Genomic DNA, 18,315 nt, shown 5'->3' with positions numbered 1-18,315 from the left:
AAACGTCAGAAACAGGCAGAATAATGTTGGAAAGGGTTTGAAATGGGAAGAATGTGTTAAAGTTGACAAAATTGGTGGGAAAAAGTGATAAACAGGTCAAAATGTAGCAAAATTGGTGTAAAGTGGCAACAGTTTAATTTAAGATATATTCTAATTTTTTGGGGGTATCTCGTGACTGCCTCTCAGTGTCTCGCGACCCCATGGGGGTCCTGACCCCAACGTTGAAAACCGCTGGACTAGACTGGACTGACTGGTTAGTTTGGCAGTAATAGAAAACCCCGCTCCTCTTCAGTGTCGGTGGTCAGACGATCCGATGCGTCTCCCCTTTCTCTCGTAGAGTTAAGGTGTGGCCCTTTCTAATCAGGCTCCGCCCACAGAGTCATCAGGGCCCTCAGGAGGGGTTTGTTGATATCAGTGCATGAGTGCTGGATCAGCAGCATGCTAGCGTCCTGGCTAACAGTTACCTCATTGAGGAGCTGCGTCAAACTTATTGACTTCTGATATTGAAATTCTGTATTTGTGCTTCTTTCCACACATTTACAGCAACTTATTTTTGTCACTTTAACCCATTTTTTCAATTTTATTCCCATGAATGCTTCTGTTTTGCCACTTCCTCTGGTAAATTCATCTATTAACCTTTCCCACATATTTTTGACCCATTTTGTGACTTCTTTACATCACTTCTAACCTATTTTTGCTGTTAACCGTTCTTTTTTGCTCCACTGTTTTGCCACTTCTGCAGTTTTTTGACCCTTTTTTGCATCTCTTCCTCCCCTTTAACTCATATTTGCCAGGACATGCCTAACTCCACTCTTCACCTCTTTCTTCCACTCCTTTTTGGCACTTTTATGTTAATTTTGCCGTCTTTCCTCCCCTTTCTTTCCATTTTCTACCCATTTAGCTGCCTTTTGCCCCTATTTGCTAATGTTTTCACCACTTTCCATTATTCCACATTTTTAACCCAGTTCTGCTGCTTTTTTTGCTGCTTTTTATTGCCACCTGTCTCCCACGTCTTCCGCTTCTTTTGCCTTATTTTACCCATAAATATATATATATTTATTTTGCCTATTTTTGTCTCCTTTTACAATCATTCAGTTCTTTTCTATCAAACTTAGATCAAATGTCTTTTCTCCTTTGTTTTCTGACGTTTGTCCACATCATGTCTCTTATATTACTTTTCCTCATCCACTTTATTAACAATAAAAAGGTCCTTCTGTTTGCAGAAAGGAGTTTGTATTTAGAAAAAGGCTAGAATGTTCTACAGGATAAATAAAATTCTGGTTTTGCTGCTCTGATAAGACGGGGTATTATTCAGGTTAAAAATGAAATATGGTAAAACACACCGTGATTTTGCTGACCTGTTTAAAGTTCTCCTCTTTATCCCCCTTGGTCTAATTAGCAGGTCACTCATTAAGGCTTCACTGAGTTCTAGTTAGTGAATTCTAATAGACTCTGACTAACCTGGACTGAACCAAACCAGACCACTTTATGGACCTGGACCATACAGGACTGTTGTGTGACGTGGACCGTCCAGAATGTCTTCCTTTTTTTTTGCCTCAACATTTCACTACAAAAGCAGCGTAATAATGATTTTAATTTTACACATGGGTATAGTGGTAAACGGCTTAAAACAGGCTCTTTTTGGTAGAGTTTCTCTATGTAGAAATCACTACTTGCTCCCCATCTGGAGTTCTCTGCTGCAGCGTGGCGTCATCTATGACTCAAGAGAACAAAGTCTGAAAAAGTTTTATGTGAAGAATCTCAAACTGCCTTAAATAACGTTTAAAAAGTTTGATTTAAAAAATAACAAGGGCAAAGCAATAGAAGCCCATCAACTATAGCAGGGAATCTCAACGTGTGGCTCTTTTATGATTATGTGTGCTTCTTTATGTCTTATTTTTAAATATTATTCCCCCAGAAAAGGGAATTTTTTTGCCCTTTATCACCATTCTTTGCCACTTTTCACCCATTTAAGCTACGCTTTGCCATTTAAAAACCACTTATTTCCCTTTTTTGCCCATTTTTGCCACTTCTTTTTGTCACTTTTGTTCAATTTCGCCACTTTATGCCAATGTTCAACCCTTTAAGTGCAGTGACTTTTGACAGTAAATACCCATTTTTCTCGTTTTTTTCCAATTTCGCCACTTTTTCCGTTTTTTGCCACTGTTCACCTATATAAGCTACCTTCTGCCATTAAATAGCCCTCTTTTCCTTTTTTTCAACATTTGTGCCCCTTTATGCCCATTTAGGCTACCTTTTGCTATTAAATACCACTTGTTTCCACTTTTTCTCCCCATTTTTGCCACTCTTGACTTCTTTTTGCCCGTTTCAGTCACTTTTCACTAATGTTTTTTTCTTTTCACCACTTTTCGCCCATTTTAAGCTACATTGTGCCATTAAATACCACTTGTTTCTAATTTTTTTGCCACCTTTTCCCAATTTTTGGCTTTTTTCACCCTTTTTTGTTGCCGTTTGACCATTTTTGCCACCTTTAACTTACCCTTAGGGGTGGCCAGGACACAACATGAAAAGGACCCATTTCACTCATCTCTCAAGCAGCCACAGGACTAAGGTTACAGGTTTGAACAAGGATGCAATTTATTTACATAGGAGTTTTAATAACAAAGAACGGGAACCTGCAGTCAAAGATAACCTAACTAAAAAAGGAGAGGTTCAACCGAGTCTGTAAAAGAAACAAAAGGGTCCCTCTGTGTAGCAGCGAACCTGCTTTACCTTTTGACACCAGGCTACAAATAAACACTGATTAAATTAACACTGGGTGAGCTGGACTCTAAGAGATTCTGTGGCGTGGCCGGTTGGGAAGTGAATGGAACGGGGTTCCCCCTGCACCGTGGTGACGTCACATCCCCTCCTTATTTTAAGGCCGAGCTCCGCAGCAGCCTACCAACTGTCTGCACGGGACCCAGATCCGGCAATCACCCGCATGCGATGGCTCCTACTTAAGCAGATGGACAGGTAGCGAGCTCGCCACACTCATCATGCACACACACACACACAGCAGGCACAACCAACTCGAAGGAAACAAAAAGATACAATGTATACAATTAAAAAAACACATTATGACCGCGGCCATAACAATATATATTTATTCACACACACACACACACACACACTTTTTGGGCTTAGATGTCATTAGTTATAAATAAATCTTTCTTCTCTGTGTATTTATAAATTAACACAACATAGACATGCAGGATCAAAGATAGTAACTTGTCTGTTAGTCACATGATACACAGGAGTTAGTACTTGATTGCATAACCATTGTTTTTGATGACTGCAGCCATGCGTCTTGGCATGCTCTCCACCAGCTTCTGACATTGTTCTGCTTTCACAGCAGCCCATTCCTGTTGCAAAAGTTCAACCAAATTTGCTTTGTTTTGGGCTTGTGGTTCTCCATTTTGAGTTTGATGATGTTCCACAGGTTTTCAGTTGGATTTAGATCTGGTGATTGAGCAAGCAAAGGCATGGTTCAAATGTCCTGGTTCTCCATCCAGGCTTCAACTGACCTTGCCGTGTGGCAAGGGGCATAGTCTTGTTGGAAAATCCAGTCATTTGAGGCAGGAAAGAGTTTATCAGCTGATGGAAGAAGACTAGCCCAGTACGTGACCTGGTACATTCGCCCTTCACACAATTGCATTTGCCCTGTTCCACCCATACTGAAACGACCCCAGATCATCACCGATCCACCCCCATGTTTTACTGTAGGGGCGAGACAGTCTGGTTTGTAGGCTTCTCCAGGCCTCCTCCAAACCAGTAAGTTGGCTGGAGTGGGCATCAACTCAAAATTGGATTCATCACTGAAGAGAACCTTAGCCCAATCATCAACAGTCCAATCCTTGTGATCCCTAGCAAAGAGTCCGGGCCTCCCTCTGCCTTTCGTTGAGAAATGTGACTTGTTCAGCAAGGACAGTTCGAAACCGACTTCTTGAAGTCACACAGGGCACGGAAGAAGCCCTTCATCAACAGTGCCCACTCATTTTTAAGGTCCCTGGAGGTCTAACCACAATTCCTGACACAGGAACGGATGAGTGCACAGTCCTCTCATGGGGTAGAAAGACGCTTCCTGCCTTGACCAGCTAGCAATTTGGTAGTACCATGTTCGGCTTACTTTTTTTTTTTTTTTTGGTGTAATGAACGGCTGTCTTGGAGCTCTTCAGTTTTTTGGCTACCTGTCTCTCACTCATACCAATTTCCAGCTGTGCCAAGATGGCTGCCTTTGTGGCTTCACATAACTCTTTTGTTTTAGGCATTATATTAGAGCTGACAACTTCTGAGTTGTGCTGCGGCTTGAATGTAAGCAGTAAACCACTCTAGGCCTTTGCATGTGCAGTGCTGCTTATGACATGAAATGGCCTCTTATATACCCTGGGAATACAATTAAGCTTAAGCGTGTCAAATAGGACATAAAGTATTACAGAATCAGCTGCATTTTTTGTCATGTTCATTGTATTCTTCAGGTAATATACCTTTAGTGGTATCAGGCATTAAAATGAACAAGATATTGAAGAAAACAAGGGTGGTCTAATAATTTTTTCTGTGACTGTATTTCAGGGATTGATTTAAGAAAGACTCTCAGCTGGACCTTCTCTGTGTCCATGTTTGATCAGCAGGTGGCGCCAAAGCTTAATAAAACACTCCCCTGCTGCTGTGACCTATTGCTGATAACTCTCAGCCTCACGGTGGAACGGTTCTCATTTAACCCACAGACGTTTCAAACTAAGAACTTCTGGAAAAGTGGAACAGTTCCTCCCACTTCTCTAAAAGTTTTCATCAAAGGCCCGTCAGCAACAGAGAGAGATTATTAGTCATGTATGAGACAGTAATGATGTTCTATGAACCAGCTCTTTAGTATGAGTGACAGGAGCTGGCTCCTGTTTCAGAGCCAGTTTTCTTTCTTCTTTGTTTTTTTAATCCACATTTAAAAAGTCAAATGCAGAGCTGATTAGGAAACGACTGACCGGCTCCCATAACTGAGCTGAGCCGATATGTGGACCACATGTGAGGGATCAGCTGAACCTGCTGGGGAGCTCAGAACTGTTCATGTGCAGGTATAAGAGACCATAATCTGGTCTATAGGAATGAACGGGCTTACCGGGGCTGGAGACCCAGGGCCCACCCACAGGAGGGGGCCCAGTGTGGATCATGCTCCTGTGGTGTGGCTGTTACGTGTCCGTGTGTACACGTGTGGGTGGAAAGAAAACATCAATAACATGGAAAAACAAAAGTCACTGTGATTGGTTTATAGGGAGGAGGCCTACCTATCGTTCAGTGAATACACGTGTAACATTTGGATGGCAGCAGGAACCTGAGAAAGCAGGAGAAAGGTGTAGGAAATAAACTCTCCAGCAGTGATAACAATGACCGGAACAGCAGCTGTAGAGGACAGAGACGGAAATAGCGGCGGTTAACCACCGACTGCTGCCAGGTCCATGGATCATGTCTGAATATTTTTAACTGTAAAGTGTCAAGAAAAGCCACACCAGTCACCTTTCAGAGAATGTTATGAATTTTAACTTGGATAATGTAGCGTAATAGAGGAACCTGGGCCAAACTCTCCTGACCCCGCACCAACAACTACTAATGCTGCCCCAACGGTCTCTGTCCCTACACCAGCAAAGACTGGGACACTGAGGGGTGCTTAATGAGGATGCACTGGACCACATGAGTGACAGATCCAGTACCAGAATCAGGACAGACTCAGCTCTCTAAGAGCCACTGCTGTCCTTAGACAATGGCATTGTTAGAGAGCTGCACCTCAGTGGTTCAGGACTATACTACCTGTAAGACAGAAGCATGTTAAAGGTTAAAGTGCACTCAAAAACGAGTGATGGGGCCCCTGATAAACCCAGAGACCAGACCCTGATAAACCCAGAGACTGGACCCTGATAAACCCAGAGAATGGACCCTGATAAACCCAAAGAATGGACCCTGATAAACCCAGAGACTGGACCCTGATAAACCCAGAGAATGGACCCTGATAAACCCAGAGAATGGACCCTGATATACCCAGAGACTGGACCCTGATAAACCCAGAGAATGGACCCTGATAAACCCAGAGATCGGACCCCGATAAACCCAGAGACTGGACCCTGATAAACCCAGAGAATGGACCCTGATAAACCCAGAGAACAGACCCTGATAAACCAAGCTTTGCTGGTCTGCCACTTAACTGTGCCAACCTTGGATCTGCACTGCTCTGGCCTGGCCCTGTAGTGCTGGTCCTGAACTGTTCTAGCCTGGTCTTGTACTGCTTGTCCTGTGCTGCTGGTCCTGTACTGCAGTGGTCTGGTCCTGTACTGCTGGTCCTGTACTGCAATGGTCTGGTCCTGTACTGCAATGGTCTGGTCCTGTACTGCTGGTCCTGTACTGCAGTGGTCTGGTCCTGTACTGCTGGTCCTGTTCTGCAATGGTCTGGTCCTGTACTGCAATGGTCTGGTCCTGTACTGCAATGGTCTGGTCCTGTACTGCTGGTCCTGTACTGCTGGTCCTGTAATGCAGTGGTCTGGTCCTGTTCTGCAATGGTCTGGTCCTGTACTGCAATGGTCTGGTCCTGTACTGCAATGGTCTGGTCCTGTTCTGCAATGGTCTGGTCCTGTTCTGCAATGGTCTGGTCCTGTACTGCAATGGTCTGGTCCTGTACTGCTGGTCCTGTACTGCTGGTCCTGTTCTGCAATGGTCTGGTCCTGTACTGCAATGGTCTGGTCCTGTACTGCAGTGGTCTGGTCCTGTACTGCTGGTCCTGTACTGCAGTGGTCTGGTCCTGTACTGCAATGGTCTGGTCCTGTACTGCTGGTCCTGTACTGCTGGTCCTGTTCTGCAATGGTCTGGTCTTGGACTGCTGGTCTTGTACATCTCTCTGGGGTGTCGTCGACGGGTTCTGGACTGTTGTGGCTCAGCCTGAGGCAGTCTATCCAGATCAGTGCCTGGATCCTGTCTTCTCTTCAGGAGGACTCTTGTACCTGTGATGTTGATGGATCTGGCCTGGGATAGCTGTTCCTGCCTTGTCTGAGCTGAGGTCCCCTGGCTCTGGTGAGACTAGTGTGGGTGGATACACCTACTTCTGGTCTGGCAGCACTGATGGACTCCACACTGACAGGGTGGCGCTGGTCTTTGAGAGCTAACTGCCCCCGTTGATTCCTGAGGTAACGCCTGTTAACGAGTGTTTACTGAAGCCAGTCTGACCCATCGGTCCTGGTTCTCCAACAGAGCCAGCTGCAAAGGAAGCGTTCTATACCAGACTGATCTGAGTGTAGATCTGGTACCCAGGGTGATGTCCTGGTAGTTCTTGGTGAGGGGAGGACTATGAGGCCCCCTAAAGGCCCATATTAAAATTCTAGGTCAGATTCATCTCAGCTGATACTGGAACAACTTCCTGTTCATGTTAAACCTGAAGAAAATCCCAGATGTCATCAGTGTTCATGACCTTTGGGACTTCCTCACATGCTCGGGGTCACTTAGCCTCCTACTTCTCTGTTCGTCAGCTCTGTGGTGTCATGTGACCTTTCTAAATGTCAGCTGATGTGTGTCAGTGATCATGTGGACATAAACGCCCACTCAGGGCTGTCCTCCTTCTGCTTTTTACTCTTTGCCTTTTTGTTGTGACAGTGAGGGTTTTCCCGCTTATTTTCTTAATAATCTGCCTCATAAAACAAACAATAAAGCGCCACAGGACGCCGCCAACGCCGTGACGGAGCCTGAAAACCCCAGAGCAACAAAACAAAAGTGTTTATTTAAAGGGTGGAGAGATCAGACTACCATTATCCCTCATCTATTTAAAACCATCCACTCTGATGAAACAGCCGTGATTTAGAGGGCGGACTATGAACAGGTGTGTTTGGGTGTTACTTCACTCTGTCTAAACTTAACCTCACATTAATCAAACCAGTAAATATGTCTAATTTCTCACTAAGATGTCTCATCTCTAGCCACAGTCATCAGACAACTCCATATAAAATCTACATTTAGGATTTTAGGAGCAGAGCTGAGACCTGATTTATTTAACAGGCAGAATGACAGTCATGTCTACGTTTGGTCCACATTTATAGTGTGCTCAGCTTAGTTTGATTCACTGAAGAAATTCAAACATTTTCATAGAGCACCAGTTCCAAAAAAGTTGGGTCGCTGTGTAAAATGTAATAAAAGCAGTAGCAGGTGATCGTCAAACCTCATAAACTCATATTTGATTCTCAGTAGAGCAGAAACAACAGATCAGATGTTAAACTGAGACATTTTAACAGTTCAGGAAAATATTAGCTCATTTTAAATTTGATGGCAGCAACACATCTCAAAAAAGTAGGGACAGGACCATGTTTACCAGTGTGTAGCATCCTCTCTGGGTGGTCTGGGAGAGGAATGCTGTCCCATTCTTGTCTGATGTAGGATTCTAGCTGCTCAACAGTCCTGGTGTCTTCTTTGCTCCAAATGTTTTCTGTTGGTGAAAGGTCTGGACTGCAGACAGACCACTTCAGGACCCGGACTCTCCTCCTGTGAAGCCATGCTGTTGTGATGGATGTGGTCTGTGGTCTAGCATGGTCTTGCTGACAGAGATGTTGGCTGGATGGGAGCATATGTGTCTCTAAAAGCTCTCTCTACTGTTCAGCATTGATAGTTCCTTTCCAGATGTTAGAGCTGCCCACACCATAGGCACTAATGCAACCCCATACCATCAGAGATGCAGGCTTTAGACCTGAGCCAGGAGAACCAGCTGGATGCTCCCTCTCCTCTTTAGTCCACAGGACACGGCGTCTGTGCTTTCCTCTGACCACAGAACAGTTTTCCATGTTTCCTCTGACCGCAGAACAGTTTTCCATGTTTCCTCTGACCACAGAACAGTTTTCCATGTTTCCTCTGACCGCAGAACAGTTTTCCATGTTTCCTCTGACCACAGAACAGTTTTCCATGTTTCCTCTGACCACAGAACAGTTTTCCATGTTTCCTCAGTCCATGTTAAATGAGCTTTGGTCCAGAGAAGACGGACCACGGTGTTTCTGGATCCTGGTCACATATGGCTTCTTCTCTCCATGATCCAGCTTTAACTGTCATTGGTGGATGGCACGGCCAACTGTGTTGACAGACGATGATTTCTGGAATGTTCCTGAGCCCATGCAGTGATTTCACTACAGAATCATGGCTGTTTTTAATGCAGTGGCCCCTGAGGGCCCCTTCAGCCTGGTCCCTTGCTCTCAGAGATTTCTCCAGGTTCTCTGAATCTGTTGATGATATTACGGACTGGAGATGGAGGAGATTCAAAGTCTTCACAGGAACATTTTTTGAAATTGTTCCACAATTTTTAGCCTCAGTTTCTCCCAGATTGGTGAACCTCTGCCCATCTTTACTTCTGAGAGACTCTGCCTCTCTAAAATGCTCCTTTTATACCCAGTCATGTGACTGACCTGTTGATAATTAACCTCATTAGTGTTAAAATCCTCCACCATTAGTACCACTTACTTTTTTGGGGCTTTTGTTGACCTGTCCCTACTTCTTTGAGATGTGTTGCTGCCATCAAATTTAAAATGAGCTAATATTTGTCATGAAAAGGTAAAATGTCTCAGTTTTCTGTTTCTCCTTTATGAGATTTGACGATCATCGAGTTCTATTTTATTACATTTTATACAGTGTCCCAGCTTTTTTGGAACCAGGGTTGTCATTTGTTTCCGTGACAGTATGTAAGTAAAGTTTTTATTTCTGGATGAGCAGGGATTTTTCCGCCATGTCTTCAGGGAATATCACACAAAGACAAAATCACAGAGGCTCCTGGATTTTCCACCTCCTCTGATCAGGACTTCACCTGTTCAAACCTGCCTGTGCAGATTTTTATCCAGTCAGAGGGCAGAGCTGTGCCAGGTCCAACCCTCTGAGGATTGCTGTGATTAATACAGACTGAGCTGTAAGAGCAATGGTGGCAAAAACAATTTCAATGAGGAAGTACTGAGACTGAGAAACAGGGCAAAGACGTGATTATTCTAGCTTTAGGAGAAGATGGAGAGTGCTGTCTGATAGAATAAACCAAAGAGAGCTGAAGGAGTACATTAAATAACATCAATATATCAGATCTAATGTCAGCTGTTACCGTTAACATCCAAGCTAATCAACGCTATTTCACATCCTAGAACTAGGCCATGGTGGAGCATCATCTTACTGTTAAGTTCAGTTAAATCCATCATGAAGAAATGAAGGAATATGTCACATGTGTAAATCTGCCTAGATCAGACCGTCCTCACACACTGAGTGGGCGTGCAAGAAGGAGACTAGTGAGAGAGGACACCAAGACACCTATGACTACTCTGAAGGAGCTCCAAGCTTCAGCAGCTGAGATGGAGAGACTGCCATCACCACAAACACACCATCCCCACTGTGGAGCACGCTGGTGGCAGCATCATGCTGTGGGGATGCTTCTCAGCAGCCCTGGAAGGCTTGTAAAGGTAGAGGGTAAAATGAATCCTGGAGGACAGTCTTCTCCAGTCTGACGGAGAACTACGGCTTAGAGAAGATTTATTTTCCAGTCAGACAATGAGCCGAAGCATCCAGAGAAAGCTACACAGAAATGGTTTAAAGACGACAAGGAGAATGTTCTGGAGTGGTGGAGTCAAAGCCCAGACCTCAGTCCAAGGGATGATAGAGGCTGGACTTGAAAAGGGCTGTTCAGTCCTGATCCCTGATCAACCTGACAGAGCTTGAGCAGTTTATCAAAGAAGAATGGAGTAAAATTCCAGAGTCCAGATGCTTGATCCTGACTGAGACCTATCCACACAGACTCAGAGAGACTGAGACCTATCCACACAGACTCAGAGCTGAGACTGAGACCTATCCACACAGACTCAGAGAGACTGAGACCTATCCACACAGACTCAGAGAGACTGAGACCTATCCACACAGACTCAGAGCTGAGACTGAGACCTATCCACACAGACTCAGAGAGACTGAGACCTATCCACACAGACTCAGAGAGACTGAGACCTATCCACACAGACTCAGAGAGACTGAGACCTATCCACACAGACTCAGAGCTGAGACTGAGACCGATCCACGGCCGAGGGGTGGGCGCTTCTCTGGGATTTATCAGACAGTTTAATGCACTGTTTTTACACACTTTGGAATAAAAAATCAAATTCAAAACGCCAACAAATCCACACATCATTTAGGCAAAGATAATGTTGTTTAACCTTAAAAAACACTTCATTGATAACATCGTTTATTTCTTACCCTAATTCATTCTAAAATCAGGATACACCAGACTGCAGTCCAATAATTTTCACTTCTGCCTCCTAAAAATATCTGAAGTTTATAACTAACATTGCATAGGTAGGAAAGAATTTGGTGAAGATTTCTATAACTGAAGCTCTGCATTTAACCCCTTAATGCCTGTTGTTGCATATTTGATCCATACTTTTATGACTCCTCTATCTCATCAGTATGATCAATAAATTACTCAAAAAACGTCTGAGTACGATCTGATAAATGATTTAAAAAATGCCCTCAAGTGGATTATCAGTTACCAAAAACCCCTAATGAATGAAATGAGAGACTAAAAATATAATTATTTAATTTTATGGAAATTTTGATTTTTTAAAATTTCAGTAGAAAGTTAAATGAACATTTCAGTTACAAAAAATTAGATTTTTCTGGCTGTTATTTGTGTTTTCAGGCTTTAAGGGGTTAAAACAAAGAACATAAAAAGCAACAGTTGGGGTTAGAGATATAATTCATTCACAAAAATGCTGAAAATGTTATTTTTAGAACAATTTTAAAAGTATTTTTCCGCTGCAGTGAGTGTAAAGATAGAAGAGAGTATTAGGGCCATTAAAAAAAATGGGTATCCATTTTTTTAATTCTAAGAAAAAGTCAAAATTCTGAAAGAAAGATCTGATTTTTATTGACTTAAAAATCACATTTCCATGTTGTGATCAGCAGTTCCCCATCGTTTTTTTTTTTTATTTCTTTTTGAATTTATCTAACATAACACCCAGAAAATCTAAAACTCTGTTTAACTGCGCAAACAAACATAGAATGGCTTTATTCTATTTATATGAAAAATAAAACAAATACAAAACTGTTTAATACCTGACCAGCTGAATGTTTTTCTTTCACCTACATGTACAGAGCTTAACAAATGTATTAGAGCACCCTAACCCTAACCACAGTCAGGTTTCTGCCACAGCTGCTCTAAATTAACAGCATTGGTAATTACCAACATCATGTTTGATGTTTCTGCAATGGTTAATACACCAACATGTAGAAGCTCTTTAACCCAGATGATATTTTTAATGCTAAAATAGAATTACTATTGTTATCAATGAATTTTATAATTGACTGATTTACAAAAAACTGAAAAAATAGTAAAGCACATTAATATTTCAGATTAATATGTGAAATTATAGTTATTTACTGTCATTCCTGAAGAGAAAAATGAGTTTTAGTGGTTGAATGTTATGTTTGATTCATTTCTGACTTCTCAGAGAAGCCCAGTGAGCCGGCTCAAATGTGGGTGAATTCAGTTTGAAATTCCTCATTCCTGTTCAAAATGGTAAAACGTGGAGAGCTGACTGAAAATGACAGAGTCTGCATTAAAGCACTTCATGATGCTGGATGGTCTCTGAGACAGAGATGACAGCTGGCCTAATACATTTGTTAAGCTCTGTACATGTTCATATTTTTCACCTTTTGTACATTATTTATTTTTTTGTTTATGTGTTTCTTTTGCACTGAATGGAACTTTGCATCATTTTGTTGGACTTGTGTAAAATGAAAATAAAGATTCTGATTCTAAACAGACTTACAACCAACCTGAAAGATTCAGGGCTTTAAAGGGATACCTCAGCATTTTGGCAAATTCGCCCATTGCCATAATCCCTATAGTCTTAGTAATAGGTTCATCACCTTTAGTTTTCAGTGCAAGCTATTTTTAGATCGGCGCTGCCGAGTTCGGACCTGCTGTGCCAACTCAATGTAAGCAGACGGTATTCCAGCTTTCCCTCATCAAACTCATCAAATACACAATCCAACAACTCCAAAACGCTCTCATGGACAAGCTGTGACCTGCACATTCACCACGCTATGAAATAATAACATATAATTATGTAACATTAAGACACATGAAGCAAATACTATTTCTACTATACTATACTATTTGAACTGTTTCTTGAGTAAACCACTGGGTGGAGTGACACAGTGCAGCAGCCGTGTCTGGAGTGTAGTTCTGGCTTTGCATTTAGCTTTAAAACATCTCCGTCTCCTAATGTTGCATGATTATTTCATAGTGTGGTGAATGTGCAGGTCACAACTTGTCCACCAGAGCATTTTGGAGTTGTTGGATTGTGTATTTGATGAGTTTGATGAGGGAAAGCCGGAATACCGTCTGCTTACATTGAGTTGGCACAGCAGGTCCGAACTCGGCAGCGCCGATCTAAAAATAGCTTGCAACAACTGAAGGTAACGAACCTATTACTAAGACTATAGGGATTATGGCAATGGACAAATTTGCCAAAATGTCGAAGTATCCCTTTAAGAAAACATTCAGGGCTGAAGCCCCAGAAGCCCCCCCTCACTCCGCCCATGGAACCTTGAATCCTCTTGACCCAGGACCGGTGCAGAAGCCTGGCACAGTTCTGCTCATCCTGACCTGATGAACCAGGATCTAGTGTGCTCAGATCTGTGATCCCTCACCTCAGTGTCGGGGAGAAAAGCTGTAATTCAGTTCATGATTTATTTGATATCTTTGGGAATTCATGTGTGAATAACAGGAGCATTACTGAGACAGAGGCCTTCGCTGTGTCTATGATCACGTTAACTCTGAGTCATGGCGGCTATCAGGTTATCAGACCCTTTCTAACGTCAAACATCTCTCCCTCATTCTCTTTCTGACACTTTTTAATCAGGAAACAATCAAAATAAAATCAGATGTCTGGTGTTTGCTGACAGGTGTAGGCCATTAAAACCAGTAAATGTCCTAATACTGGGAATAAACACCAGAACACTCCTGCTAACTGCTGAGGGTTCATGTAGCAGACATGCTAACAGAGGTTCTTTGTCTCGGGGTTTTCCACATCCTCTGATCTATAATCAGTGTTTGGTTATCTGCTCTTATCTCTACAGTGGAGTTAGTGTTATTCCTCCTCACACTGTCACGGCTCAGAGACGGCTAAGACAAGAAGAGTGGAGAAATCTTCATGGAGCTGAAACGTCTGGATGTATTTCTGCTCCAGCATGAGTAGAGCTAGCTCCTGCCTACAGAGGTGTTGTGAGCTTCCTCCTCCGGTCTTTGACAAACAAACGCATCAAAACCAGTGAAGTCTCTGTACAGATGACTGTCTGCAGAGAAGCATGCTCCTCTGTGCATGCGTCGCTCTCTCTGCGTACTCCAGCCTCCTCCAACAGTCCACAGACGTGGTGACGGTTTTTAGTGGTCTGTCTTTAGTTTTAGTTTCTGTGACGGCAGCTGGGGTTAAACCTGGCAGAAGTCAGTTTGTACAGACCAGAACAAACTCAGCCTGTGTCTTTTACCCGAGGTACGATGAGAACTCACCTGACTGGAGGGAAAGTGAAAATGATGATGCAACAGGTGGTAAAGTACGCTCAAACAGAAATCATGCTGCTGTGTTTTCCAGGGTAAAGTCAGCAGAGTGAAACATCGGCACGAAAAGAGGGAAACAGAGGCGCTGTGAAACCCAGAGAGGGGAAAAGGAAACTGAACAGAGGGAGGAACTTTCTATTCAAAGATATCATCACTGAAGAATTTCCATGAAGCAGCTCAGCTTCCCTTTTACTGAAACAGAACAAGTAGAAACAGGCCTGCAGTACATCAGTTAGTTCTGCTAGCATCAGAAATAAAGATCTACCAAACACCTGCCTCAGTGTTCAGGAGAAACCCTCTCACATACTTCATGACTGACACTGCTAAAGTAGGTTTCACAGGTTGTCCCAGTCATCACTGGTGAGGCTTAGACTGGTTTTAAAGCAGTTACTGGGTGGAGTTTAGGTCTTTTTTTTAGGTGGAAACTGACACTTTAATCAAAGTCCTGCAGCTGGTCCCACTCAGTCTGATTAGATAAGACTCTGCAGCTCATTGGCAGGTGGTGTCATATAAAACCGGTCCTTATATATATATTTATTACTTTATATTCTCTGTTATTATATTATATTATATTATATTATATTATATTATATTATATTATATTATTGTCACTGAATTATTGTCTTCTATTGGTTATTTTTTCAACATGTAAAGTTTTGAATAGTGAGAGAGATCTTTTTTTTTAAGTCTGTGATAAACATGTGATACAGATGATGTGAATCATTGTTAAAAAATGTTATTTAATTATCAATAAAATTGTTTTTGCCATGATCACGCCCTATCACATAATATTAAGTAATACAAAAAGACTGAATGCATTAGGGATACTATATAACATAGTTAATATTATTTGATCTGATATGTTTCATAATAACCCTGTTGTTTTATACTATATCACATCACACAGATTAAATCAGGGTTGTATTTGTTTTTTCAGGTCTTGTTGTCTCTGATAAAAGCCAACATGTGAATAATAGTTTACATTCTATAAGCATGTTTTATCTGGTGTTGACATTTCAGTCACATATTAATAATAAATTAAATAAATATTTTCATAGACTGGCTAATGATTTTATTTTGAAACACTAGTCACGCGCGTTTCCTGTTTTTGTTCCGGCGCCATCCGGGTCTCTGACTTTAGGGGCGCGGGGACATGGAGGCGGGGCCAACCTGTTGAACGCGAGGGACTTTTACCGTAAATTATGTAGAACCTAGGACGTAGAGAGTGTGACGTCACTGCTCGTCGCTGATTGGAGGAGAGTTGTGGGAGAGTTAGCGCGTCTGAAATATAGAGCAGAGCCGCCCGGGTCTCCTCAGAGAAGAGGATCAGTCACCGGAGAGAGGACCGGCGTTAACCGAGGAAAAGGTGATAAAGTGGACCGTTAATCTACGAACTGTTGGACTATACCGGAAATAAAACTCCAGAGTAGAAGAAGAAGTGTTCAAACCTCTGCTAAGCTAACGTCAGCGCTGCTTTTATTTAAAGACTTTTCTCCTAAAAGGACAAAATGCTCAGCTGGTGCCTCGTGTTGATTTTATCTGCCTCCGTTTTCTCAGAGTCGGTAAGTTCTTTTACTCATTATTTCCATCACTAAAACTCCGCTTAAATGTTTGAAAACTTTTTTGGCAGGCTGTAGGCTTTAGTTGAAGAAACGTTAGCGATGGTAGTTAGCTACTCACGCGACTGAGAAAGCTGAGATTTAACAACTCTCGCGATATTTAGATTATTGTTTAAATGTTCTAAATGCAGGGTTGTTTGGGTGTCATAACGCTGCTCTACAGTGTTGTTAGCCTGTTAGCTTCCTAGCTGAAGTCCAGGGAGTGTTGGGGGGGGGGGGCTGCTGCCTTTATCCAGAGGGGCCCTGATGGGGAGGGGGAGCTGGAAAGTCACTTTTCCTGTCTGATGGGACGATCACCGGGACATTTGCTGCTCTTTTGTACATGAACGAGAGTTTCAGCTCCTCTCCCCCTAACCCCAGCCCTGTTAGCTGGCTGTTGGTTTGGGTTTTTAGTCTTTTTCATCAGTTTAAAGATTGTTTTTTCTGTGAATGCCGCACCAGAAATCCTTCTGTCCTGAGGGTTTGTAGTTTTCCTGTGTGTTTGGGGGGATTTGAAGGCTAAGATGAGACTCAATGCCAAGACAGTTAAACTTTTGAGGATCAGTTCTGTTTTCAAGTTTATTCAGAAAGTGTGTCAAATATTTCAATACTTATCAATTCCATGTGCTTTAAAGCGATACAGACTATTATTAAAATAACTCACAGGATCTAAAAACACTGAACATTTGAGATAAACATTTCCATCTATGGTTAATTTAACCAAAGAGAAAGAACCGTCTAAATATCTGTTCTTTTCTAATGGATTTATGCATTTCTGACAGTGTGCTTGCAATTTAAGGCAATCGAAATCTAGAATTTACCCCTTAGTGCAGGCTCAGGACTTCTGCTTTTGCTGCCGTGTCGTTAAACTGGTTTTGTATTTTTACTGTAACATGGTGCTGCACAGTTTGGGAGTAATGCACGATTAAAATGGACAGTATTGTGACTGCTGTCATGACATATAGCTATGAAAATAAAGGTATTTCTACAAAATTCATTTGCAGGTACTGCTGTAAATGCAAAGGTCTGTCTGCAGCCATGTTTGGAAACCTTTCTTGTACTAAATGAAGAATAATCACAGCTTTTTAAAAGATAAAATAACTACAGTGGAGGATATTGTGATTGCAGATGTGATCAGATTAAGCGTGCAACATTACAACCGTATCAAAGTTTGAAATCTGGTTGTTTGACCACCTGTGCATCTACTATAGCTGACCTTTTTCATGTCACAATAAATATGCAAGGAAGTTAGCAGCGTTCCTGTTCTGTTCAAGGCTTGTTGGTGAACTACAGCCTGTTATTTTGATTATTAATCCTATCAAAAGTACCAAAACTCAAAGTCATATTTAGTCATATTTTTAACCTGAAGATGCAGAAGAGGGAGGACTGAATGGCATGAATATTCTGACAATGATCCAGTGCTGGATGGATGCCAGTAGATTCATGGAGTTACTTCAGTGTTCTGGAGTTTGCTCATGACTTTTTGGGGAATGTAAAACACACGATCAACTCAGAATTGTCCAATTTCGGTTGTTTGGGTCTCCTATTTTGCTGAAATGCGTATCGGCGATGTCTGATGTTGACTAGAATCAAAGGAGAGTCTAAAAGTCTGTTGTTGGGACCACCCTGGTTGGGTGTTTTTAATGAGCATACTTGAGAAACATGAGCAATTGTCCTACAAACTCCAAAAAGTTCAACTTTAGAATAAAGGGACAGGTCCATTTAAGGCTTTAATTTAACCTTTATTTAAGGGTTTAAACTGCTTTTTGTCGCTCGTATGTGACTGTGTGTACGGGAGAGCTAACAGGCTGTGAGGATGCCACCCACACACAAACATGCACACCCTGCCCCCCCAGTCAGCCCAGTTGGTCAGTACAAATGGTGTGAATGGTGGAACAGCAGGAGCATGCTGGATTTACCAGCCAGGCCAGGATGCGTGCCATGGGCCAAACATCAGAGGAGCTTTTACAGCCGTGTTAAAATGAGTTGAAGTGTGAAGATGTGGATGTCACATGCTTCACCGTGGTCTGTTGTTACAATAGATACTTCCCATGATGCACCAGAGTCTCTTAGGAGTGTAACATGGAGCATGTTTCTGTCCTGATCCAGCGATCCTCCTTAATCAGA

The 18,315-nt window shown here is 42.4% G+C and overlaps 1 protein-coding gene across 2 annotated transcripts in view; it reads left to right on the top strand.

Moving 5' to 3' along the window:
* Positions 1-15,884: 15,884 nt before the first annotated feature.
* Positions 15,885-18,315, top strand: part of sdc4 (syndecan 4) — a 31,580-nt gene continuing 29,149 nt past the window's right edge. Inside the window, exon 1 of one of the 2 annotated variants that reach the window (XM_041782581.1) lies at positions 15,885-16,152. In XM_041782581.1, the coding sequence (XP_041638515.1) occupies positions 16,099-16,152 (54 nt within the window). In that variant the 5' untranslated portion in view covers positions 15,885-16,098. The remainder of the gene's footprint in view (positions 16,153-18,315) is intronic. The other variant, XM_041782582.1, reaches the window with a different exon arrangement.

Source organism: Cheilinus undulatus, linkage group 3, assembly GCF_018320785.1.
Source record: "Cheilinus undulatus linkage group 3, ASM1832078v1, whole genome shotgun sequence".
NCBI classification, from domain to species: Eukaryota; Metazoa; Chordata; class Actinopteri; order Labriformes; family Labridae; genus Cheilinus; species Cheilinus undulatus.
Note: the sequence above shows the minus strand (reverse complement) of the source record. Positions and strands in the feature narration are given on the sequence as shown.